Genomic DNA, 25,806 nt, shown 5'->3' on the forward strand with positions numbered 1-25,806 from the left:
GATCTGGATATAAAGTGAATTTTAAAAGGAAATGAAAAGGAGAAAGCAAGAGGAAAAAAGATTACAAACAAAAAGGGAAAAAGCCCTTGAAAACTATATATGTGATGTGTGCCTGTAATATCTGCACTCAGGAAGCTGAGGCAGGAGAATTACAAAATCCCAGGGGCTAGAGAAAGGGCTAAGCACAGTGGTTTTCACCTGTGGGTCAAGACCCCTGGGAGTTGCGGGGGATAAATGACCGTTTCACAGGGGTCGCATGTCAGACGTCCTGCATGTCAGGTGTTTACGTTGTGATTTGTAATAGTTGTAAAATTACAGTTATAAAGTAGCAGTGAAATTAATGTTATGGTTGGCGGTCACCACAGCATTAGGAAGGTTGAGAACCACTGTTAGCACTTAAGAACCCTGACCCAGGTTTGATTCCCAGCACCCACAGGGTAGTTCACAAACACCTAACTTCAGCTCCAGGGAGCTTAGTGCTCTCTCTTCCGTTGTATGCAGATGTACGTGGCAGGAAAACATAAATACACATAAAATACCGTCGTTACTTTTCAAGACTAGGTTTCTCTGTGTAGCCCTGGCTGTCCTGGAAGTCACTCTGTAGACCAGGCTAGCCTCGAGTTCAGAGGTGTGCCTGCCTTGCCTCCTGAGTGCTGAGACTAAAGCTAAAACTAGGCACTATGGCCTGGCTTCCAAAAGCCCCAGGTCTCCTCCAAATCAGAACAGTTAGGATTGATGTTCTCAGATCACAGGCCAGGCGAGGTGGCATGTGCCTTTCCAGTTAGCACTCATGAGGCACAAGTGTGGGATTACCACAAGTTCAAGGCTAGCATGGGCTACACAATGAGTTCTAAGCCGGCCCAGGGCTACACCACAGGACCCTGTCTCGAGAGAGAATGGTTACATCATGAACGTTATTTCTTACGTTACAGTTATTCCCCCCAAAGTGATAGTTTAGTAGTATATAATGTCTGGACAAGTTGGTGTGCTATAATTTACATATTTGTATATAGTATCCCATGGTGGGCTGCTTTTGTTTTTTTCTATTTTAAGAGCTATTGCAGGCTAGACATGGAGACACATGTCTTTAATCTCAGCACTCTGAGTTCAAGTCCAGCCTGGTCTACAGAGTGATTTCTAGGCCAGCCAGAGCTACATAGTAAGGCCCCCCCCCCCCCTTTTTTTTTTAAGCTATTGTAGGGATTTTCTCTCTCTCTCCCTCTCTCTCTGTCTCCCTCCCTCCTTTCTGGCTTCCCTCCCTCCCTGTTCTGACTCTGTGTGTCTATGTGAGGGTGTTAGATCCCCTGGAACTGGAGTTACAGACAGTTACAACCTGCCATATGGGTGCTGGGAATCGAACCCAGGTCCTTTAGAAGACCAGCCAGTGCTTTAAACTGTGAAGCCATCTCCAGCCTGCCCCCGCCCTCTCCACCCTTGTTTTAACAGAGTCTTACTAAGTAGTCCTGGCTCTTCTGGAACTTACCTTGAACTCACAATGATCTGCCTTTGCCTCTCTGCCTCTCTGCCTCTCTCTGCCTCTCTCTGCCTCTCTCTGCCTCTCTGCCTCTGCCTGAGTGCTGGGATCACAGCTGTGCACCACCATGCCTTACAGTTGGAGTTTTATGTTTTGAATTACATTAATACAGTGTGTGGGCACACAGCTGTGTGCACATGGGGCCAGAGGATGGTTTGAAGTAGATTCTCTTCCACCATGTGTGTCCTGGGGACCAAATTCAGGTATCAGGCTTGGCAGCAGTGTCCTTACCCACTGAGCCACCTTGCTGCTCCCATGAAGCATTTCTGTTTTGAAGATTATTCCCTAAATCTGAATGCTGCATCAGGAGCCATAAACATTTGAAGGTAAAGAAAGAAAAGATGACAGTGAAAATTTGACAGCAAAGTGCCAGAAGTAACTTCCTTAGGATTTGGGGCCTGGGTGGTCCCAAGAAAGAGATGGAGGGCTCCGCTGGCCTGGGCCCGTGCCACCGGCTAGGCAGGCTTGCGTGTTTCCCTGAGCAGTTTTGCCAAGCCTCAAGGAAATACTCAGAAGAGGTGTCCGGCCCAGTTACCAGATGCTCTGTGAGCCGGGAAGCTCTTCCTGTCTCTCTTTGTTGTCAGAATGGTGGTGTCGGGGTCCATAGCAGAGCAGGGCCTGAAGGAGACCCTGCTGACTCAACGTCTTGTGTTGCTACAGGACCTGGCTCCTTACCTGCCCAGTGTGACACCTGGCCTGAAGGCTTCACTCTTGGACCCTGTCCCTGAGGTGAGTATGAACATAGCCCAGTATCCGGAAACTTCTCCTGGAAAGTAACCCCAAATCACGTGTCTGTCTCCCAGACAAAGGGAAGAAGGTCAGGGGTCCTTCCTGCTTCTTTGTGGTCCTCACTGAGCTGTCTCCCCCCCTCCATGTCTGTTCTTGTTTATATGACAGGTGCGCACCGTGTCGGCAAAGGCTCTTGGGGCCATGGTGAAGGGCATGGGGGAGTCCTGCTTTGAGGACTTGCTGCCCTGGCTCATGGAGACCCTGACGTATGAGCAGAGCTCTGTGGATCGCTCAGGCGCTGCCCAAGGTAAGACCTAAACAAGCCCAGAGGCCGGACAGGGAGCCCTGGAGCGGCTTTTGGGTCCAGTGGTTGATTCTATCCTTGTCCTTCAGGGTTGGCTGAGGTAATGGCTGGCTTAGGAGTAGAGAAGTTGGAAAAATTGATGCCAGAAATTGTGGCTACAGCCAGCAAAGTGGACATTGCGCCCCATGTCCGAGACGGCTACATCATGATGTTCAACTACCTGCCCATCACCTTTGGGGACAAGTTTACCCCTTACGTGGGGCCCATCATCCCTTGTATCCTCAAAGTAGGTACCAGTGACAGTGCCGAGGCGGGAGCAAGAGGGGGGGATGCTCACTGCTGTTCTCCCAGGCTTGCTCGGGGCCAGCTGGTGGGCTCCTCATCCTGCCCTTCAATAAGGCCGGAGAGGCAGCCTGGGCTGACCGCCCTCTGCATGTCTAGGCTCTGGCTGATGAGAATGAGTTCGTTCGTGACACTGCCCTGCGTGCCGGCCAGCGGGTCATCTCGATGTATGCTGAGACGGCCATTGCCCTGCTGCTTCCCCAGCTGGAGCAAGGCCTCTTTGATGACCTCTGGAGAATACGGTGAGAAGCAGGACCCAGAGGACCAGTGACCCCCACTGGGAAGTCTAGTTGAGAAATTCGTGCTGCAGAGGACTCTCAGCTCTGTCTACACCATCGCCTCTTGGCCATTTTGTCATCCTTATTTCCTGTAGCCAAGGTGGTTCCCTCCCCTGTATGTGGGGGAGTGTGCACACACATGCATGTGTGTGTGTGCGTGCGTGAACGCGTGTGAAGTATGTGCCATCATGCCTGGATCACATGTGCTCTTTTATGTTAAAAAAAAAAATTTACCACCTGGCAGTGGTGGCACACACCTTTAATCCCAGCACTTGGGAGGCAGAGGCAGGCGGATTTCTGAGTTCGAGGCCAGCCTGGTCTACAAAATGAGTTCCAGGACAGACAGGGCTACACAGAGAAACCATGTCTCAAAAAACTAAAAAAAAAAAAAAAAAAAAAAAAAAATTACCTACTTTATGTGTACAAATGTTTTACCAGCGTGTGTCTCTACACCATGTGTGTGTCTGGTACCAAAGACATCAGAAGAGGACATTGGATCCCCTGGAACCAGAGTTACAGATGGTTGTGAGCACCATGTGGGTGCTGAGAACTGAACCTGGGTCCTCTGCAAGAGCAGCCGGTGTGCTCTTAACAGCTGAGCCTCCATACATACTTTAAAAATAAGTTTACTCTTTTGTTTTGTTTTATGGTGTGTGCGTGCATGCGTGTGTGTGTGTGCTGGGCTGCTGAATGGCACCCGGCCCTTTTCCTCATGACTGAAGTAACACACTCACTAGTAGAAAATGCTCAAGGCATCAGGCATAGTTGTACAGGCCTTTAATCTTAGCACTTAGGAAGTAGAGGTGGGTGGATCTCTGTGAATTTGAGGCCAGCCTGGTCTTCACAGTGGGTTCTAGGACAGCCAGGGCTACACAGAGAAATCCTGTCTCAAGGAAGGAAGGAAGGAAGGAAGGAAGGAAGGAAGGAAGGAAGGAAGGAAGGGCAAAATGAAGAAGAAAACGAAGATGCAGTAGCAGCATAAGACACTAACCACATGAAGCTTGTCTTAAGATAGCTGCCTTGGGTGTTTGGGGTACATTTCCTTGCAGTCTCCCTTCTGTGTAGCACTGTACCACCATACCCTAACGCTGTCCCTTGAGGCTGTGTGACTCTGCTCTTGGCCTCAGGTTCAGCTCTGTTCAACTCCTTGGGGACCTCCTGTTCCACATCTCTGGGGTCACTGGAAAAATGACCACAGAAACAGCGTCTGAGGATGATAACTTTGGAACTGCTCAGTCTAACAAGGTGAGGACCTGGTGTTGGCTTCCTTCCTGTGGTTATGGGATTACAAGCCCTGAGGAGGCTCTGGAGGCCTCACCCTGTGTTCTCTGTTTCCCTGTGGGTTACAGGCAATCATCACGGCCCTAGGGGTTGATCGGCGGAACCGGGTCCTGGCAGGGCTCTACATGGGCCGCTCAGACACCCAGCTGGTGGTGAGGCAGGCGTCGCTGCATGTGTGGAAGATTGTCGTTTCCAACACTCCCCGCACCCTGCGAGAAATCCTGCCCACTCTCTTTGGCCTGCTGCTGGGCTTCCTGGCTAGCACATGTGCAGATAAGAGAACAGTGAGTTTGCTGGGCCTGGTGCGACCCCAGCCCTAAGGTTGTCCTTTCAGAGCTTGGGAGCTGGATCTGCAGAGCTGGAGGGAAACACAACCATGTTCCCTATGTAATGGGAACATTTAACTAGTTACTCAGTCATTCAGCAAACACTCACTGTGTGCCACTCCGGGGCCTACTCTCATGGACACATTGGCAAAGGAAAGGACCCGTCCTTTTTGTTTTTAATGAGATGCATATCAATCTGATAGTCACAGGCTTGTGTTAAATGTACAGCTCACACTCACACCCACGGTAGGACACATGGCCCAGCCAGAGCGCACAAGTGCTTCTCAGAGGTGTGTGAAGATGAACAGTGAGCACTGACCAGCTGGGAGGCGGGAAAGCAAAACCAGCTGTTCCAGATGGGACCTGCGTTAGATGCACAGGCCCCCCCCCCCACCGAGGAGCTCCTGAGGAGCAGGACGTGGTTTAGGGAAGCCAGGGCCAGGCCGTGGTAGCTGGAGCGATCCATGGGGAGGAGCCGCACTGAGAGAGATGAGCTGGCCGCTGGGTGGAGAGACAGTGGCAGTGGTGTGGAGGACGTGCCCAGGCTGGACTGATGTTCACCTCGGCCTGTCCCCTTTGGCCCACTTCCAGTCCCTGGCCTTGGAAACATTGTGTATTTAGCTTTAAAGAAGAGTTGGTATGATGCCTCAGAGACAAAACTAATCTTTTTCCTTAAGTCATTGGTTACAAATTAGTTCCTATGAGCAAAAGCACTGGGAGCCAGGAGGGTTGACCTTCCCTCTGCTCTGTTGAGCTTCCTGTTCCTGTATGAGGCTGACACTTGCCGTGTGCTGTGGGTGCTTGTGAGGCTGACCTAGTCTTTTTTGTTTATGTAAGTATGGTTTATTTTGGGGACGAGGATTGTGTAGGCTAACCTCTAACTCTTGGTCCCCTCCCTCAGCATCCCCAGTGCTGATGACAGCATGGGCCACCATGCCTGGTCTCTACCACACTGCCTGAAGGATCGGGCTGTGGTTTGTTTTGTTTTTAAATAATGTGTAAGTGATAATGTCTGTGTGTGAGTATGTGCACATGCGTGTAGGTGTCCACAGAAGCCAGGTTAGGGTGTTGGGTCCCCTGGAGCTGGGCGCCAAACAAGGGTCTTTTGGAAGAGCAGTGAATCAGGGCTCTCAGCACTGAGCCGCCTTCCGGCCCGTTTTGTTGTATTCTCTTTTGTTTGGTTTAGACAGAATCTCTGTCTCAGGCTGGCTTTGAACTCATGGCAGTCAGGCCCCTGCTCTAGCCTCCCGCACACTGGAATTATAGGCTTGTGTGCAGTGGCAGCAGAAGCCTCATTTTCGCTGTGATTTCAGTGTCACTTGAGAAGGTGAGGCCTCAGGTGAGGCCTGTGAGCTTCGGAGCCTCGTTCTGGAGTTGCTGTGTGGGCTCCTGGGTTTGCAGACCCTGGGTGTGTGGCTGACTCCCTGTCTGCTGACAGATCGCAGCGAGGACGTTGGGGGACCTCGTCCGGAAGCTGGGGGAGAAGATCCTTCCTGAGATCATCCCCATCCTGGAGGAAGGGCTCCGGTCTCAGAAGAGTGACGAGAGGCAGGGCGTGTGCATCGGGCTCAGTGAGATCATGAAGTCCACCAGCCGGGACGCAGTGAGTACCCAGTACCCTGCAGGCCCTGCAGCCCATGCAGCCGTGGGGGACTGAAGGCTTGCTCTGGGGACCGCACAGCCTTACTCCGGAGGGTGCAGTTACCAGCAGTAAGTTACCCACCACGTGCAGAATATCTCCTCAGCTAAAATCTCAAGCAAGAGGCCTTAGAAAACTGGAGGGAACTGTCCCCATTGTGTCCCTTTGTGTGTTATATCCGTGTGTGCTGCCTCAGTGGGGGAGGGTGGCAGAGGCAGGAGGGGGTGTTTCTCAGGGCACAGAGCCCTCACCTGGCCTAGTGGAGATTGAAGATTTTTTTTAGCTGAGGAAGCATTTGGTTTACAGCTCAGACCGGAGAACTTGTCTTTCCTAGAAAATGGAGCAAAAGAGTCTAGAAACTGGAGGGCAGGTCTTGGGGAGTCGGGGACTTAGTGATTATGTGAGTGTTTACTTACTAAGTCCAGGTGAGGGCTCCTGGGTGCTCAGGCGTACTCTGCCTTTTGCATACCATCCATCTAGTGCAGGGAGCCTGCTCAGATGCAGCCCCTGGCTGCATCCTCAGGCTGGGCTTCACACACCTGGGTCCAACTCTGCTTCCTGTTCTAGGTACTCTATTTCTCTGAGTCCCTCGTGCCCACAGCACGGAAGGCGTTGTGTGACCCCCTGGAGGAGGTCCGGGAGGCGGCGGCCAAGACCTTTGAGCAGCTGCACTCTACCATTGGCCACCAGGCTTTGGAGGACATTCTCCCGTTCCTGCTGAAGCAGCTGGTGAGTGGGTCTCCCACACACCTACCAGTGTGGCCTTTACTGTCTGTGACAGTGAAGCCCAGGGGGAAGGGGGGTAGATTGCAAGGCAGCAGGAATTTGGGCTCTGCAGGGGAGTGGGTGCCACAAGATCTGATGTGGCTTTGTGCCTGTCCTTGAACAGTAAGTAAATGTAGGAGACAAGGAGGTGAGTGGGGGAGGCATCCATGGCAGGGATACAGTAGGAGCCAGCTCCTCAGTCCTCCCCATGCTCCTCCACAGGATGACGAGGAAGTGTCGGAATTTGCCCTGGACGGTCTGAAGCAGGTTATGGCTGTTAAGAGCCGTGTGGTGCTGCCCTATCTGGTGCCCAAGGTACATCTCCACACATGGCACACGCCCTATTCCAGGGCCTCCTGTGCACGTACAATGTTGGGTCTGGCAGGAAGTGGGTTCCCTTAGACAGAGCTGGGGTGGGGAGCTCCCCTCCCTTAGACAGAGTGGGGGAGTAAGCTCCCTTGGACCTTTCTCCTAGAACCTGGGCCTGGTACTACGGTGTAATCGTCATCAGGTTGACACTGTCTTTCTTCCCCAGCTGACGACACCACCTGTCAATACTCGGGTGCTGGCTTTCCTCTCGTCTGTGGCTGGTGATGCGCTGACCCGTCATCTCGGTGTGATCCTCCCAGCAGTCATGTTGGCACTGAAGGAAAAGCTTGGCACCCCAGACGAGCAGCTGGTACGGGCGACACGGTTGCTCCTCTAGCTTTCCGTGGCTGCTCCAGCCGCCCTTGCTCACCTGGAGATGACTCCACGCTCAGAGCACATGTGTCCCTGTGGCTTTCAGGAGATGGCCAACTGTCAGGCTGTGATCCTCTCAGTAGACGATGACACTGGGCACCGGATCATCATTGAGGACCTGTTGGAGGCCACGCGCAGCCCTGAGGTGGGCATGAGGCAGGCCGCTGCCGCCATCCTCAACATGTACTGCTCCCGCTCCAAGGCTGACTACACCAGCCACCTTCGAAGCCTGGTCTCTGGCTTGATCCGCCTCTTCAACGACTCCAGCCCTGTGGTTCTGGAGGAGAGCTGGGACGCTCTCAATGCCATCACTAAGGTGAGGGCTGCCCACCAGAACTGTCTTGTGGTTGCCTGGTCTGGTCTCCTAGGTTCAGACCTCTGGTGATGGGACTGCTGGTTTGTGCCACTTTGTGTGCCTGAGATTGCAGATATTTGTAAACATGGCTCAGAATGAAGCTTCTGCTGCCGTCACTCAGTTCTGGTGACTCGTGGTCAGCCTTTCTCACCGGCGTTGCCCCATGTCTTGAGAGGAAGGGCTGGGGCCTCATTGGTGCTTTCCCCCAACTCTCACAGAAGCTGGATGCTGGTAACCAGCTGGCCCTGATCGAAGAACTGCATAAGGAAATCCGGTTCATAGGCAACGAGTGCAAAGGGGAACATGTGCCGGGCTTCTGCCTGCCAAAGAAGGTGAGCCGGAGCACCTCACAGTGTGTCGCTCTGTGGTGGCCCTCTGCTACCAGGTTCACCATGCTCTTGGTTTAAGCTCTGAAGCAGTCTCAGCTAGAGCCAGTGAGTGGGCCGGAGGTGGCGGCTGTGCAAATCCCCTGTCATCCGCCTGTTGGGTCCCTTGCCCTCTAGTCAGGTCACACTCTCTTGGCAGTGGCTCTGGCTCAGCCACGTTATGAACTCCGTGGAGTTGGAGAGAAGATGGCTGCCGGGAATGCCTTGCTCTGGGTGGGAAATTTGTAGGCCTGGGGTGTTTGAGACTAGACTCTGAGCTCTGGTTCTCTTGTCAGGGCGTGACCTCCATTCTTCCCGTGTTGCGGGAAGGAGTCCTCACTGGCAGTCCTGAGCAGAAGGAAGAAGCTGCCAAGGGCTTGGGCTTGGTGATCCGCCTGACGTCAGCTGATGCCCTGAGGCCCTCTGTGGTCAGCATCACTGGTCCTCTGATTCGCATCCTTGGGGACCGGTTCAACTGGACTGTGAAGGCAGCTCTGCTGGAGACACTCAGCCTCTTGCTGGGCAAGGCGAGTGAGTTAGGAAGTTTAGGATGCCATTTAGATCCTGGGGAACAAATCTGTCTACTGGAGACCAACCTGGGATGTGCTATGGAGGCGGAGGGACCAGAGACATGGAGCTGGCTTAGTGCCAAGTCCTGCTGTAGCTCTGTGACCAGCCCGTAGAGCCTGCTACCTCACCATGCGACTCCTAACTCTGGTGATCTGCTGTGGGTGTCTTCAGAGCTGCTTGTGCTCGCGGATCAGCCGCAGCCTGGTGTGGCCGGGCTGGGAGAGCTCCCTCTTATGGTGCCTGCCACTGCGGCCACTACCTGCCTCCTCTATCACCGTGTGACAGAAGATGCAAAAAACTAGCGGTTCTCAGCCTGCAGACTGACTCCTTGAGGGAGAGGGTCCCAGGGATTATATCAGATATTTACATTACTGTTTGTAACGGTAGCAAAGTTCCAGTTATGAAGCAGGAACAAAGAATTGTACAGTTGGGGTCAGCGCAGCATGAGAGGCTGTTGGAGGCCGCAGCCTTAGGGAGGCCGAAAGCCTCTGCTTTAGTGGATGCAGCCAAACAGGGTTTCCTGTGTGTGCTTAGGTCTTCTCTGCTTTGAGCTGTCCGTTCCTGGCTCTGTGAGCTTGGCTAGCTCATGGTGGGTTTGACCCTTATGTTCAGTCAAGGTCAGTCTACCCCGACCTTGATGTCTATCGCAGTCCTGACTTGTTGGGATGGCAATTCTCCCACAGGTTGGGATTGCCCTGAAGCCCTTCCTGCCCCAGCTTCAGACCACCTTCACAAAAGCCCTGCAGGACTCCAATCGGGGTGTGCGCCTAAAGGCTGCAGATGCTCTGGGGAAGCTCATTTCCATCCACATCAAGGTGGACCCCCTTTTCACAGAGCTGCTCAACGGGATCCGCGTGGTGGAGGACCCGGGGATAAGGTGCGTGCTGTGTCCGTAGGCCGTGCCCTAGCAGGTGGAAGGCAGCAGCCGGGAGCCTGGGTCTAAGCAGTGCATTTCTTCCATAGGGACACCATGTTGCAGGCCCTGAGATTTGTGATTCAGGGTGCAGGTGCCAAAGTAGACGCTGCCATCCGGAAAAGCCTTGTCTCGCTCCTGCTAAGCATGCTGGGCCATGACGAGGTATGGCGTGGGTCAGGCTGCCCTGCAGAGTCCACTGCTTTTCATCTTCGCTTGTTTTCTCCATGTTGTGTGGGCGACTGGGTGGGGGCAACCATGCCCTTACGATGCTCTGCCTCTGAGGGAGTCAGGAAGTGTTATTGGTGCTGATTTCTGGGGTTCAGGTGTTGTTGTCTTGACGGTGCTGGGGTCAAACAAAGCACGGTCTCATGGGCACTGCGCATGTGTCCCCGTGTCCCCACTGCATCCCAGCCCCGTGTTGTGGATGAAGCAGCTGGGTCACCAGGCCTTCCCCAGTCGCTTCAGCATCAGTCGCTCTCCCTGTCTGTCCCCTGATGGAGCATGGCTTCCAGAGCCGTGCAGAACCCTTTTCTTCTGTGGTAGCTGCTGTGGAGGGCGAGGTTGCCCATGGCTGTGCTTTTACCAAGTCGCAGAGACCCGAGACTCCGGGTTGTACCCGGTCCCGTTAGTCCTACCAAACCGGGGAGCGTTTGCTCAGCTCCCATTGCTCTCCCGACTCTGACAGGACTCTGAGGGCGGGAAGGCTGTGGGAAGACTTCCGTTTCCCTCCCACAGACAGCCCTTTGGTGTGGCAGCCTTATGTGTGGTGGGGGCATGAGGGGTGCAGGTGTGTTCACCTGGGGAGGTCCTTGTGGAGGGATTCAGCAAGGTCCTACTTGGGGGGGGGGATGAGACAGGGTTTCTTTGTGTACCCCTGGCTTTCCTAGAACTCGCTCTGTAGACCAGGTTTGAACTCAGAGATCCTCCTGCCTCTGCCTCCACAGTGCTGGGATTAAAGGCTTGAGCCACGTCCAGCTCAGTAAATCCTTAATCACACCTCTGCCTTCCTTCTTCTGAGGCAGGGTCTCTCACTGCGCGCCTAGAGTTCCCCTTTTAGGCTTGACTGACTGGCCAGTGAGTCCTTGGGTCTACCTGGCTTTTCTGTGGGTATCGGGCGTCTGAGATCAGATCTTTAAGCATAGTGAGCTTTTCACCCACTGAGCAAACTTCCTTTCTTTGATACAAGGCTTTCTGGGAAGCCCAGGCTGTCTGCAGCTGTGATCTTCTTGCCTTAGTCTCTCTGATGCTGGTGCTGCCAATCTGCGCTAAGTCTGGCATTTGTGGCATCACTCTGTGCACGCCCATGCTGGGTACCGGATTGCTGTGCCCGTGGCTCTGTAGGCCTGCCTTGGGTCCTTGGTGGCCTGCTCTCTGACTACATCTGTGTGACTGTGCCTAGTTGTAGTGGCCACAGCCTCTGTCCTAGAGCCTTTACGGGACCATGCAGAGTGCAGCAAGGGTTCATGGTGAGGCAAGCTTGCATTTTCCACAGCAGACCTTCAAGTATGGAGAGAGAGTGTCTGAGCTAGTTCTCACTGTGCATGCTGCTTGCAGACCCGCATTGTGGACGGCCTGTTCTCAGGGCTTATTCTTATTGAAGATGGCAGTCAAGAGCCAGCCTGGCTTCAGCTTCCTAGCCATCTAGTCTGCCCTTGTTGGTCAGGTTTCTATGGCTGTGATGAAGATCACGACCAAAGCAGGCTGGGGAGGAAAGGGTTCATTTGACTTACACATCGCAGTCTGTCATGGAAGGAAGTCAGGGAGGAACCTGGAGGCAGGAGCTGACGCAGAGGCCATGGAGGGTGCTGCTGACTGACTTGCTCCCCATGACTTGCTCAGCCTGCTTTCTTATAGAAAAAAGCTGCCGACGAGCCAGCTCAGGGATGGCTCCACCCACAGTGGGCAGGACCCACCTCTGTTGATCACTAATCAAGAAAATACCCTACAACTGGATTTTACAAAGGCATTTTTCTCATTGATGCTCTGTTCTCAGATGACTTTAGTTTGTGTCAAGTTGACTAAAATTAGCCCATTTGGTTTGGAGGGATGGGGTCAAAGTGGGACTTAAGAACAAAACAGCACTTACTTAGGGTCATTTCTCTTTATATTTGGAGTAAGCTGGCCATGGGGCAAGCAAGGAGCCTTTTGTGTATCCTGCCTTGGTTTTGTCAGAGACCACTCACCATAGGGTGCTGTGGGTGCCGCTCAGTGGAAGGGCATTTGCCTACCGTAAGATTATGTAAGGTTATGGCTGCTGTCGCTGGCACTGCCCCTTCCCCTCCAAAAGAAGTGTGTGTAGGGCATGAGGACACCCCTCCACACCAGTGGCTTCAGCTTGGCTGTCAGCGTCAGGCACTGACCGAGCAGAGAGAGCAGGTCACTAGACATGGGGCTTGTAGGTGGGAAGAGTTGGGCGCCATTGCTGTGTCTGTCCTGTGTGTGCTGAGCTCTTCCCAGCTGTGCGCTTGTGTCTGGCGCCCTGTGGGTGGCAGCGGAGATGCTAACCGGGAGCGGCAAGGTGTCATGAAGTGTGGTGCTGGTGGCCCTGCTGCTCCCGTGATGGTGGCTGCCATCCGCACACACTCCAGAGTTCTCTGTAATTGAGTGCAGTGTGTCACTTGTAACTCCCCAGCATGTCACAGTTGTAGTGAACGGGAGGTCCTGGTCAGGTGCTGGAAATGCGGGCACCTGGCGTTCCTGAACTGGGGTTGTCTTTCCCTGCCCTGCACTCATTCATGGGTTGCTAGTGGTGTTGGCCACACTCCCTGTCACTCCCCTGTCTATCCTGTCAGGATAACACTCGGATCTCTTCAGCTGGGTGCCTCGGGGAGCTGTGTGCCTTTCTGACTGAAGAGGAGCTCAACACTGTCCTTCAGCAGTGCTTGCTGGGTAGGTTGCTACAAGGCCTCCTCCCTGAAGGGTCTTGGAGCCTCTGGACTGCCCTTGCCTTTAGGCACCCAGGGGACACCACAGACTGGCGTCTCCAGTACTTAGAACATAGCTGTTTCCCCGTTCCCCTGTCTGCACCCTGGGCTTGGTGGGAACACACCCCCTCTGTGAGGTTGGAGTGGGGGGCACGCCCCCGTTGTGAGGATGGAGTGGGGCACGCCCCCGCTGTGAGGTTGGAGTGGGGGACACCCCCGCTGTGAGGATGGAGTGGGGGACACACCCCCGCTGTGAGGATGGAGTGGGGACACCCCCGCTGTGAGGATGGAGTGGGGCACGCCCCCGCTGTGAGGATGGAGTGGGGGGCACGCCCCCGTTGTGAGGATGGAGTGGGGGACACGCCCCCGTTGTGAGGATGATGTGGGGGGACACCCCCTCTGTGAGGTTGGAGTGGGGGGCACGCCCCCGTTGTGAGGATGGAGTGGGGGACACACCCCCGCTGTGAGGATGGAGTGGGGACACCCCCGCTGTGAGGATGGAGTGGGGGACGCCCCCGCTGTGAGGATGGAGTGTGCTGTGAGTTCACCCAGTTGTGTCCTTCTGCTCAGCTGACGTATCTGGCATTGACTGGATGGTTCGGCATGGCCGGAGCTTGGCGCTGTCTGTGGCTGTGAACGTGGCCCCCAGCAGACTCTGCGCAGGCAGATACAGCAGTGAGGTTCAGGACATGATCCTCAGCAACGCCGTGGCAGACAGGGTAAGGCTCAGTCCTGCCCGCCCCGCACCCACCCTAGCCCTGTATGGAGGGGCGTGTCCAGCTGGGGCTCAGCCCCGGGTCTGCTGTGGCCGGCCAGCATGTCAGGTGCGGAGTTGTATCTGAGCCGAGCCTTGGGGAGAGGAGCTCCAAGTGTGTCGTGGTCAGGGGCTCTCGGATCCTCGGATCCTCGTCCTGGGGCCGTTGTATCTGAGAGAGAGCTGCTGCAGCCCGGGATAGGGTGGGCGGAGACGGGCTGCGCGGCGGGGCAGTGACAAGGCTCCGTCCTGTGGGGCTCTGCTGTTCTCCGCAGATCCCCATCGCCGTGAGTGGGATTCGGGGCATGGGCTTCCTCATGAAGTATCACATCGAGGCAGGAGGTGGGCAGCTGCCACCCAGACTCTCCAGCCTTCTCATCAAGGTGAGGGGGCGTGGGGGGCGGTGAGGAGGCGGCCCAGGACCGCAGCTCGTGGGTTTGAAGCTTTTGTGCTTTTGTAGCAATAGGTGGGAATTACTCTCTCCTCCCGGCTGGCCCAGTCTGCAGACTCGAGGGGCCTGCCTCTGCCTCCCTCCCTCCCGTGTTTGATGCCCCCATGCCCTGGGGACTGGGTGAGCTCTAGTAACCTCCTCACCTGCCTTGCTCCCTTAGCTGGCAAGGCACTTACCAGTGTGACCATTGTGGAGGTGACCCCAGCACTTAGGAGTCAGAGGCAGGAGAACTGAATTTATGGCTATCCTGGACTACAAAGTGAGTTAAGAGAAAGAAGTGGGTGAGTGAGGCAGGTAATCAGTCAGACATGACAGCAGGGTCTCCCTCATGACAGGCCCCTTCCAGAACATTAGTGTGTGGTGTGTGCAGGGGTCAGGACCAAGTTCTTTTTTTTTTTTTTTTTTTTTTTTTTTCTTTCAAGACAGGGTTTCTCTGTGTAGCCCTGGCTGTCCTGGAACTCACTCTGTAGACCAGGCTGGCATCGAACTCAGAGATCCGCCTGCCTCTGCCTCCCAAGTGCTGAGATTAAAGGCGTGCGCCACCACTGCCCTGCAGGACCAAGTTCAAACCTGCCTCTGTGACCAGCTCCTAGGCAGTTTCGGTGCTGCAGTGCTTGGACCTTACTGAGTACCGAGGCTCCAGAAAGGAGCTGCCCTCCCTGAAGATGCCTGTCCCACTCGGAGTGTTTAGAAAGGGTGTGGTTAGGCAGATGCTGTGACCGGTCAGCCTACACCCACTTGTTCACAAAGTGCATGTTTACTGAGGGCTGCTGGGTTTGACCCTTAGCAAGTGGAAGTGAACAAGGCGGGCAGGCTCCCCAGAGCCTGGATTAAGTAAAGCTGAGGGCCCAGGAGGAACCATCTGAGAAGATCAGGGATGAAGACATCCCAGGCAGTGTGAACACCAACCAAGGCCTGAGCACAAAGGAACGCGGCCTGTGTGAGGCTGCGGACACCTCTGGACCAGGGGTTGTGAGCCAAGGGACTCAGCACCGTGGGAGACTCGGAAGGAAGACATCTTGTCACTTGTCAAGGGAGGGGCCTTGTCACACTGTTACTTTAAAGGAGGAAGCAGGGCCCCCATATCTGTGCTGGAGGAGAGTGTCCACTCTGGAAATCTAGGCTTTGCTGATCATGGACTGAATGTTTCCCTCTGCACTCCTCTCCCAGTGTCTGCAGAACCCATCCAGTGACATCAGGCTGGTTGCTGAGAAGATGATCTGGTGGGCAAATAAGGACCCCCGGCCTCCCCTGGAGCCCCAGACCATCAAGCCCATCCTGAAGGCTCTTCTTGACAACACCAAGGACAAGAACACTGTAGTGAGGGCCTACAGTGACCAGGCCATCGTGAACCTGCTGAAGATGCGGCAGGGCGAGGAGCTGCTCCAGGTGGGAGCCGGGCTCAGGGTGGCAACGGCACACACTGCCGACGTGTGTCCTGCTGTCTTGTACAGCGGTCCAGACGCCCTGTTCTCTCTGCCAGTCCATGTTAGCTGACAGGGTGGGGGCAGAGACTCTGCCTGGAGCACACAGACTTTGTTCTCCAGACCTGTTTCAGCAGCAGATGCAGTCCCTGGTGGGCCCCAGGCACAGGACAGGAACCCGGGCGACTGTGCCCTCAGCCCTTCCGCCGGCAGCCTGTGTTCCCTAGCTTAGGAAAGGCATGAGGAGAGGTTCTCTGAGCTGTCTCTGATCCGTCTGAGGCTGTGCTCTGACTGTCTCCCCTCCTTTCACAGTCACTCTCCAAGATCCTGGATGTGGCCAGCTTGGAGGCGCTGAATGAATGCAGCCGGAGGTCACTGAAGAAGCTGGCCTGCCAGGCGGACTCCGTGGAGCAGGTGGATGACACCATCCTGACGTGACAGGCTGGGTCCGCCGTGACCACGCTGCCCCTCGTCTGTGCGCACACTGTTTTCATTTTTGAAAATACGTTTATTCCAACGGGGAGTCGAGGAGATGGTGTTCCCAGAAGTATTTTAGTATATCAGCCAACCAGAGCCAAAGCCTTAAATCCAACCTACACACGACTGAAAATCGCCTCCTCCGTCTCTCGCCCTTATCTCTGGAGAAGAGAAAGAGAAGCGCGCACACCAGCCCCAGCTAGGGGAGCCCGACTCGGCTCCACCAGGACGGGTGAGCTCAGATCCCTCTGTGCTCGGGCGGCCTGTGTGGGCTCTGGGTAGGCGCAGCCGCAGAGCTCCGCCGGGTGCTGCGGTTTGTGCGGCCTGATTGCACCTGTCTGGAGGTGGTGCGCATGCGCAGTCCTCTGCAGTTCCGGGTCTTGGGGGTACAGGCTATTCGAAGGAGGTTTAATAAAGGCTTTGATTTCATCTTGAAAGAAGCGGGGTTTTGTCATTTTTTTTTTTTTTTTTGAGACAAGGTCTCTGACTATGTGGTCAGGCTGACCTTGAACTCAGAGATTCGCCTGCCTTTGCCTCCCAGTGCTGGGATTGAGGGTGTGCGACCGTGCTCCAGATTTTTATAATTTTAGAACATCCGTCAGACGTGAAGCTTCCTGCATCAAGAATAAGGGACGTTTGTGCTCTTGGTGAGGTATGAGCCTGCTGTCTTCCTGCCCCGCCCCCAGAGCTTCTTTCACTGACTTGCCTGTCCTGGCTCACTGCGCAGTCAGACCTGAGATCTCCCTCAGTGAGAAAACCAGGGGCTGAATGGTGTTCTTTCCAGCTCTGTCCTTGTGGGAAGGTGACCTTCTGGTGGTCAGGCTCTAGAGACATCTGTCCCCTCTGGAGCAGTGTTGCTCTCGCCCAGGGATGTGCAGAAGGGAACCAGAGCTGTATGCAGCTCGGCATCTGCCTGGCTTGTGAGTGACTTCCTCCTAATTCCTAGAAGGCTCACGACACACCCCCTAGTGATGCAAAGTTCTCTGGTCCCCGTGAAATAAACCAAGTTTATTGGCCAGTTGCTGGGCCTGGTGGCCTAAACCTTTAATCTTAGCACTCAAGAAGGCAGGGGCAGGTGGTCTATGTAATGGGACCCTGTCTCAAAATGGGGGAAAAAAAATTACTGACTAGAGCTGTAAAAGAAACAAAAGGGGGGGGGCAATTGTAGCCAGATGTGACATAGGTCTGTAATCCTAGCACTTAGGAGGCAGAAGAGCTGTGGTTGGGGAGAGGGGGTCCTTGGTTACATAGTTAAAGCTAGCCTGGGCTACATCAGACCCTGTCTCAGGAAAAAACAAACAAACAAACTAAAGATCTGTCTCACTAACAGTGTAGCAGAAGTAGGAAGTGGGCTTTTGACTGAGGGATGTTTAAGGCAAGGTGACCTCTAAGACGTGTCTGATGGAATCCTTATTCCTCAGCTCCATATGTCACGACTTCTTATTTCACAGCAGACCCGGTGTCATCTGGCTGGGGGTAACCGTAGAATCCTAGGGCTGGAGGAGACCTTGGGAGGTCAGCCGAGTCAGTCCCCATAGCGGAGCAGCCAATGCTTTCAGCTTTTGGTGGCCATGGCAACTGGGATGCAGATGGTCACCAGTGTCCTCTGAGCTGCCTAGGGCATTTGTCTGCATGTGTGTGTACCTCCCCCGGCAGCGTGGTAGGTGCACAGCCTGGAAGCCTCTTTGGGGCAGCTGGCTGTCCTGTTTCCTCCACCAGCTTGGGTTACATCCACTCCAGATTCTCAGCCCCAGCCTGGCGAGCAGAGGGCGGAGGACACCCAGGAAGCAAAAGCTGAAGGAAAAAACAGCTTCCAGTTCCAGAACCCGGAGGAGGAGCAGACAAGAGATCTGAATAGACACGAGTCAAGGCTCTTGGAACACACTGAATTGTATTCTAGTCTGCGGGGCGGGTGTGAGCTCTCAGAAGTCCCCTGGCCAAGTCCCAGTCACACAACACAGTAGGGTGAGCCGAAGGGACCCGTCCAGGGACACGGCAGCCCTGGAAGAAGTGGAGCTTGGATCCACAGGAGTGAAAAACTGTTTGTCCTGCTTGGCCTCTGACGGAGTTTTAGAGCTCCCAGTTCCTCTTTCTGCAAATGAGGAATTTGGAAAGACTCAGAAATCGACTCTTCTACGTACGCCTTTAGGTGTCAGCGATCCTTGTCCTGTTCAACATTTAACTGAAGCAGCCTATAAATAAGGGTCTCTCGTTACTGTTTGTTTTAAAAGTTGTGTGTGTGTGTGTGTGTGTGTGTGTGTGTGTGTGTGTGTAGTGTTTTGCCCTCACATATGTGTATGCCGTGCATTCCTGGTGTCCCTGGAACTGGAGTTGTGGATGACTGAGCTGCTATGTGGGTGCTGAGAAGCAGGGTTCCCTGGAAGAGCAGTCAGTGCTCTGAGACCCTTGTCACTGTTTGCCAGAGGAGGGAATCACATGCCAGGGAGTGACCACATTCTCGACACTACACTATAAGACTAAGAAATGGCAGTGCTGCCCTCTCACCTCAAGGTGGGCTAGGCTTCAGAGCAGTGCTCTCAACCCTTTCCTGTTTGGAGCTCACAGGAGGATTCTGGGTAACCGCATAAGCCAGCTCCAGATGTCTGGCCCAGAGCTCCACCCACCCCAGGTCTTGCCTAGCTCCACAGATGCAAGCTAGCAATTCCTCACCTCACTTGCTGGACACTCACTGTCCAGGAAAGTCTTTAGAGAGTCAAGGTCCCCAAATCAATGACAAGAGGTAACTGTCTAAACTGAGTGTTCAACTTGGAGCTTCTGGAACCGGTATCAAGCTGTGACCCGGACTGGTATGATGAAGGAGGCCGGGACACTCCTAAGAACCAGCTTTGCAGGGAAGTCCTCTCTACCTGGCTCACAAGCAGGGCCAGGAAGCACAGGCTCGGCAGAAATTCAGACTTGCGTTTTGGGGATGTTTTCCTGATGGACTTTGAAACAAGGTAGGCATTTGGAGACGTGTGAGTGTGTGTTGCTGCTGTTTGAGGCAGGGTCTGTGTCCTGACCTCACTCTGTAGACCATGCTGGTCTCAGATAATCTGTTTGCCTTTACCTCCGGAGTGGGATTCAAGGCGTGCACTGCCACGCCTGGTCAGGGATGTTCTAAGTTTAAGTTCTGATTGTATCAAATTACATCAAGTCTTCCTAAAACACAGCAATAAGTTGTAATGTAGAAGCTTATATCCCTAAACTCAGACTGAACTACAGAGTAAGATTATATCTGTCTGTCTGTCTACCTACCTATCTATCATCTATCCATCTATTGTTTTTTGGTTTTTGTTTTGTTTGTTTGTTTGTTTGTTTTTTTTTTTTTTTTTTTTTTTTTGAGACAGGGTTTCTCTGTGTAGCCCTGGCTATCCTAGAACTCACTCTGTAGTCCAGGCTGGGCCTTGAACTTACAGAGATCACCTATCTCTGATATTCAAAACAAAGCCAAAAAAAAAAAAAAGACCAAAATGGAATTTTACTTTTACTTTTGTTGTGGATTTGTATATGTGTTTGTCTCTATACAGGCACGGGTGACGGGTGTGTGTGTGTGTGTGTGTGTGTGTGTGTGTGTGTGTGTGTACAGAAACAGGTCAGTGTCTTCCTAGATTGCATTCCATGTTATCTTTTGAGACAGGGTCCTGTCACTGAACCTGGAGTTCTTTGATTCAGCGGGACTGGCTGGGCATCGGGCTCCAGAGATTCTCCAGTCTCCACTTCCCCAACGCCGGGGGTGGGTTATAGCCACGAGCTGCCACACCTGGGGGCCCTTACACTCGGGTGGTGGGCACTCTGCTGACAGCTTTCTCAAACCCCCAAGCCTTAAGTGTCTGCAGTGCCAGAGAAATAACATGAGGCTACCCCCCCCCCCCCAGGCCTGGGGCCAGTCTGCATGGACTAGGACCAGGGGCTTATCTAAAGGACTAGTTCTAAGGTACGCTGAAGGAAATGCCCTACTGTTGCATACACAGGAGGCACAAGGGGCTATGAGGTCAGATTCAAACCCTCCCTGCCCTGCTTGAGATCCAGCTCTGTAATAAGGGTGGCGCGTGGCCACCACAGGCTTGTCCTCCACATTGGATGATGATGGTGTGCCCTTCGTAAAGCTAGGTGCACAGGAGGTGCTCCTTACATGGACAATGTGAGAGACTTAGGGGAAGAGCCAGTGTGGTGGTTTAAATGAGAATGGACCCATAGGCTCATAGAATTGAAGGTTTGGTCACCGCAGAGTGACAGTATTTGAAAAGGTGTAGGAGGTGTGGCCTTGCTGAAGGAAGTGTGTCGCTGGGGGGGTTGGGGGGTGAATTTTAAGGTTTCAAGGACCCAAGCCAAGCCTAGCATCCTTTCACCCCTGGATCCCGATGTAGACCCCTCAGCTCTTCCGGCACTATGTCTGCCTTCGTGCCACCATGCTCCCCACCACGACCGTGGACTAAACCTCTGAAGTTGTGAGGTTAATTAAATGCCCAATTAAATGCTTTCTTTTATAAGAGTTGCCTTGGTCATGGTGTCTCTTCCCAGCAACAGAACACTGACAAAGACAGCCAGCCACCGGAAGGTGGAACACAGGTAGGCATAACGCTCTTGTGGATGCACCTTCTTCAGTTTCTTGACCCTGTGGTTTGAAGGGGTGTTACCTTTAGATCTGGAAGCCAGGATTCTGATGGTGATGGCTGCCTTTGCCAGGACAGGGTAGGAAGGGCCTGGCCACTAGTCACTCCCCATGGCACAGAGCTCTGTCCTGAGGAAGGGTAGAGCCGAAGTGCACATGGGAAGGAGGCCTTGAAGGTTATTCAGACAGCTGGCAGAATTGTGGGAAAGAAATCTGTATTTCTCTAGTCACCAAGTCCCCCAGTCTAGTCAATAAAAATAATCTGGAAAGTGATTTTTAAAAAAAAGTTTACTTATTTATTTTATGTATACGAGTGCTCTATCTGCACGTACACTGGCATGCCAGAAGAGGGCATCAGATCCCATTACAGATGGTTGTGAGCCACCATGTGGTTGCTGGGAATTGAACTCAGGACCTCTGGAAGAGCAATCAGTGCTCTTTAACCACTGAGCCATCTCTCCAGTCCCTGGGAAGTGACTTTAATAAAAGAAGCATCAGGGTTTGCATGTGGCTCTGTAGAGGGATTGGGTTCCACTTTGCAGAAGAGGCAGGACTGCTTGCTTCCGTGGATGGTTCTGAGCTGCCCCTCCTCCCCCAAGTTCTGCTGTGGGAGGGGCTCCCCTCCTTCAAGGTGGGATAGAGCCGGTCTGAGGAGTGTTGTCAGTAGGATTTCTGGGTGAGACCTCACTGAGTGTGACAGAATGAGTCCCCGGGGCCCTGTCTAGTGCTTTTCTGATGTGGTTTCTCCTAAGACGGTAACGGAAACAACCCACCCATGGACGTCTCTCAGAGCAGTGCCTTATCCCCTTGAGAGAAAGCTCTGGTTGGGCGATCCTTCCTGCCACGTAAGGTTCCCCACCTCAAAGGGAGGTGGGCAGCTAGGACATCGTTCCTCAAACAGCTCGACCTCAAGACCCACTTACACTTAAAAATTATCAAGGACTTCAGAGAATGCTTGCTTGTGTGTATGTTATCTGTGGGTGCTTGCTTTCTAGAAATCACAACAGAAGTACGTGTTAGAAAATATTAATTGAAGCATAAATTCAAAGCATCATAAAGTCAGTGTTGGCAGAGGCAGGTGGGTCTCTGAGTTCGAGACCAGTGTAGTCTAAAGTGAGTTCCAGGACAGCCAAGACCACACAGAGAAACCCTGTCTTGAAAAACCATATAGAGCTGGGCAGTGGTGGCGCACGCCTTTAATCCCAGCACTTGTGAGGCAGAGGCAGGCGGATTTCTGAGTTCGAGGCCAGCCTGGTCTACAGAGTGAGTTCCAGGACAGCCAGGGCTACACAGAGAAACCCTGTCTCAAAAAACCAAAAAAAAAAAGAAAAAAAAGAAAAAAAAGAAAAAAAGAAAAAAAAGAAAAAAAGAAAAAAAACAAAACAAAACAAAAAAAACGAAACGAAAAAAAACAAAACAAAACAAAAAAAAAAAAAACAAAAAACAAAAAAAAAAAAAAAACCATATAGGGGGCTGGAGAGATGGCTCAGCAGTTAAGAGCACTGACTGCTCTTCCAGAAGTCCTGAGTTCAATTCCCAGCAACCACATGGTGGCTCACAACCATCTGTAATGGGATCCGATGCCCTCTTCTGGTGTGTCTGAAGACAGCTACAGTGTACTCACATAAAATAAATAAATCTTAAAAAAAAAAAAAAAACATATAAAATAATGATGGTGATGGTGATGAAATAGGAACTTGGTGATGACCCTGGCACGCACGCAGCCCCTGGATCTCTGTAGAGCCTCCCTGAGCTTGTGGTTTTTATGTTCGCTTCCACTTTCTTGCATGACCACAGCCTATGGCCCTCGGATTTACCCAGATACCACAGGTCCTTCCAGTGCTGACCTAAACCCAGCACTGCTGACTTCCCCAAGTCTTCAGGGGCTCCCTCTTCTCTACCCTGCAGCCTCACACCCCATCCCTCCTTCTGGACCCCTGAGGAGCCTGTTCCCTGGCTCCCTGCTTCTTACTTGCTTTTTGTTCACTGCCAGGGTTGAAGAGCAGAGGCCCACCACCCTGAGCTTCTTGGCTCCCAGTCTCTTTTTTTTTCTTTTTTTGTTTTTCTTTTTTTCTTTTTTTTTTTTTTGGTTTTTCGAGACAGGGTTTCTCTGTGTAGCCCTGGCTGTCCTGGAACTCACTCTGTAGACCAGGCTGGCCTCGAACTCAGAAATCCGCCTGCCTCTGCCTCACAAGTGCTGGGATTAAAGGTGTGCGCCACCACCGCCCGGCTGGCTCCCAGTCTCTTAAGTGCTATACTTCTGATGTCTCTTCTGACATCCCCGGGGCCGGTACTCACAAGCACGAAGGTAGGTTTTTAAATTTTGCTTACTGCTAAGTCTCTGGTTGCTGAAGCAGCGCCAGGCATGAAGTAGGTCCCAATAATTGTGGTGGTGGCTTTTTTTTTTTTTTTAATTTAAAAAGATTTTTTTAAGATTTTTTTTTTTTAATGTACAGGAGTGATTTGCACCACATGCATGCCTGGTGCCTAGAGAAGTTAAAAGCAGGCATCTGTTCTCCTGGAACCCGAGAGTCAGAGACATTGTTAGCTGCTATGTGGGTGTTGGAGACCAAACCTGGTCGCCTGCAAGAGCAAGTGCCCTTACACTCCAGAGACACCTCCCCAGCCCCACTAACTGTTGAAGGGATTACTGACTTGCTCCCTACTATGAAGAAGCTGTGGGTGGTGTCTGGTTTTGGGGTACATCTAGTAAGCACACCCTTATTTATTGAATTAATGAGTCAACTGATTGAACTTGTTGTGTGGATCCAGCTGCCAGGTGACGTGGAGAAAGCGGCTTTGTCTGGCTGCCTCTGTTTGTCCTCATTTGTTTTGTGTCTGCCCCGTCCCGCTTGCCCAAAAGTTACCAATGGCTCTGTGGCAGGATGCAGCGCGCTCCTGCCGTGGGTCGGCTACACAGCCTTCCAGTTCGGCTCCTCTGCTGGGGATCTCCCAAGTTAGCTCTAAGGTTGGAAGATGAGTTGTAGCTCAGGACACGGGGACAAGGTCTCTAGCTGTGGGCTGTCCTGATCAGCCCTGCAGCAGTTCACACACACACGGGCACACACACACACACACACGACATACTGCACGCGTGTTTTTGGAAAGAGCTCTTCGTTGACAGCAGCTGAGAGAACGTTATGTTTTCAGAGTATGTGCTGGGAGACTCATTTTGGGATTCCAGAAGCATACCCTGGCCTCAGGGAATCCCCCCCTCCAAGCCAAAACGGATGATTCTCACAGGGTGTGACAACCGCTGTCTGAATACATCTGACATTCAAAGTGCACCTCTGTTCTGACGTCACCATGAAATCTTCGTGACTGGCTCTCTCCCTTCCCTCTTGCTAACAGAGGCAGTCTGTGTCCTCTGAAGTCTAGGCGGGGTATGTGGCAGTCATTCTATCTGCTGGATTGTATCTGGGCTCTGTTGAGTCTCTAAATTCTTGGAAGGAAAAAGTCACTATCGTCTACGCCATGAGGTATATTAAGAAGTCATTAAATAGTTACAGAATTAACACACTGCATTAACGCCCACTGGGTTCCAGGTGATACCTGGGGCAGAACTGGGAATCTCATCTTCCTAGGGCGGATTCTGCTTCACTCCCCAGAGTGTCCTGTATTGACAGGCTGCTGCTCTGACAATCCCGGAAGTCCCCCATAGGAAACTGCTCAGAGATGAAGGAGTCCTTGCAGAATGACTAACATGGTCCCTGTGACTGACCGCACACACCCTCACATTTACAGAATTCTGAAGAAGCAGGCTCTGTGACAAGGCTCCATTATCCAAAAGCTTTTCAGGGGTGGATTTCAAAGTTTGCACTGAAACTGCAATCTTTTCAACCTTGGAGCAGGCATGATGGTGACCTGACCTAACACTTCCTGAGCCAGGGAGACTTGGGAGTGTTTATTTGAAGTCTACCCTGACCCTAAGGCTTCTTGCTTTCCATCTGTCTCCTCTAAAATTTTTTGAGGTTTTTATTTTATGTATCTGAATGTTAGTCTGAGTATATGTCTATACACCACATGTCTGAAGTGCCGGCCAAGGATGGAGGATGACATAAGTTATCAGATTGAGGTTACAGATCGTTGTCAGGCACCATGTGGGGGCTGAGGATTTAGCCAGGTTCCTCTGGAGGAGCAGTCAGTGTTCTTAACTGCTGAACCATTCCCTCAGCCCTTCCCCGTTTCTTAAAATTGCCAATCAAAGGAATGGCATGAACCTGCCCAGACCCAGGAGTTTTCAATCGAGAACACACGCCACAGCGTCTCTCTTCAGCCAGTACCTTCTGATTCTAGGCTCCTGTTTACCTGACATCACCGGGCTTGCTTCTGGATGAAAGAGCTCAAGGCCTGGATCAGACACTCTGTGTGCCGTTCAAGGACCTTGTCTGCAATACCTTGAATAACAAGAAAATTATGAACTGCATAAATCTACCAGCAGCTGAGTCGTTAAGAAATAGCACAGCCATCAGTTGGAGTACCACGTGATGAGGGAGTTAAAATGACTGATGTGGTGTACGTGAACGCGCGAGGCACATGTGTGCTTAGATACTCATAGAAATTTATGGGAAAGCATGTATCCATTCAACTAGTAAGTGTTTCACGCTGTCCCTGAAACTTTAATGGGTTACTATGAGGTCTGGTTCAGAAGGAAAACTAATGTCCATTCTGAATTCAGTAAGCATCTGTATTTTGTTGTTTTAAACACTAGCACTGCTTCTTCTTCTTCTTTTTCTTTTTTGTTTTTTTTTCAAGACAGGGTTTCTCTGTGCTATCACTGCTTCTTATGGGGAAAGATTAGGAGGCAGTAGCATCCCAACAGGTGCTCGACTGGCAAGCACTAGAAGCAGTGACTAGGAGACTGGAGGTGGAGCTCGGTTTGCAGAGCGCCCGCCTAGCATCTGCGAAGCCCTGGGTTCGAGTCTCAGCACCACACAAAACCGGACTCAGGAGGTACAGGAAGGATCAGTCGGCTACTCGAAGAGTCAGGGGGCTACTTGGGAACGTATCTGGAAATGC

General features: G+C 52.6%; 1 protein-coding gene across 2 annotated transcripts in view; it reads left to right on the plus strand.

Moving 5' to 3' along the window:
* Gcn1 (GCN1 activator of EIF2AK4) overlaps positions 1 to 16,615 on the plus strand; it is a 60,353-nt gene extending 43,738 nt beyond the window's left edge. For both annotated transcript variants that reach the window (XM_076922548.1, XM_076922547.1), the window contains exons 39-58: positions 2,195 to 2,263; positions 2,432 to 2,570; positions 2,657 to 2,853; positions 3,009 to 3,151; positions 4,315 to 4,432; positions 4,537 to 4,752; positions 6,233 to 6,397; positions 7,001 to 7,162; positions 7,421 to 7,513; positions 7,734 to 7,877; positions 7,986 to 8,255; positions 8,513 to 8,626; positions 8,956 to 9,186; positions 9,913 to 10,106; positions 10,193 to 10,307; positions 12,938 to 13,034; positions 13,640 to 13,788; positions 14,099 to 14,206; positions 15,445 to 15,663; positions 16,011 to 16,615. In XM_076922548.1, the coding sequence (XP_076778663.1) occupies positions 2,195 to 2,263; positions 2,432 to 2,570; positions 2,657 to 2,853; positions 3,009 to 3,151; positions 4,315 to 4,432; positions 4,537 to 4,752; positions 6,233 to 6,397; positions 7,001 to 7,162; positions 7,421 to 7,513; positions 7,734 to 7,877; positions 7,986 to 8,255; positions 8,513 to 8,626; positions 8,956 to 9,186; positions 9,913 to 10,106; positions 10,193 to 10,307; positions 12,938 to 13,034; positions 13,640 to 13,788; positions 14,099 to 14,206; positions 15,445 to 15,663; positions 16,011 to 16,136 (3,069 nt within the window). In that variant the 3' untranslated portion in view covers positions 16,137 to 16,615. The remainder of the gene's footprint in view (positions 1 to 2,194; positions 2,264 to 2,431; positions 2,571 to 2,656; positions 2,854 to 3,008; positions 3,152 to 4,314; positions 4,433 to 4,536; positions 4,753 to 6,232; positions 6,398 to 7,000; positions 7,163 to 7,420; positions 7,514 to 7,733; positions 7,878 to 7,985; positions 8,256 to 8,512; positions 8,627 to 8,955; positions 9,187 to 9,912; positions 10,107 to 10,192; positions 10,308 to 12,937; positions 13,035 to 13,639; positions 13,789 to 14,098; positions 14,207 to 15,444; positions 15,664 to 16,010) is intronic.
* Positions 16,616 to 25,806: the final 9,191 nt, after the last annotated feature.

This window comes from Arvicanthis niloticus, chromosome 24 (genome assembly GCF_011762505.2).
Source record: "Arvicanthis niloticus isolate mArvNil1 chromosome 24, mArvNil1.pat.X, whole genome shotgun sequence".
Lineage (NCBI taxonomy): Eukaryota > Metazoa > Chordata > Mammalia > Rodentia > Muridae > Arvicanthis > Arvicanthis niloticus.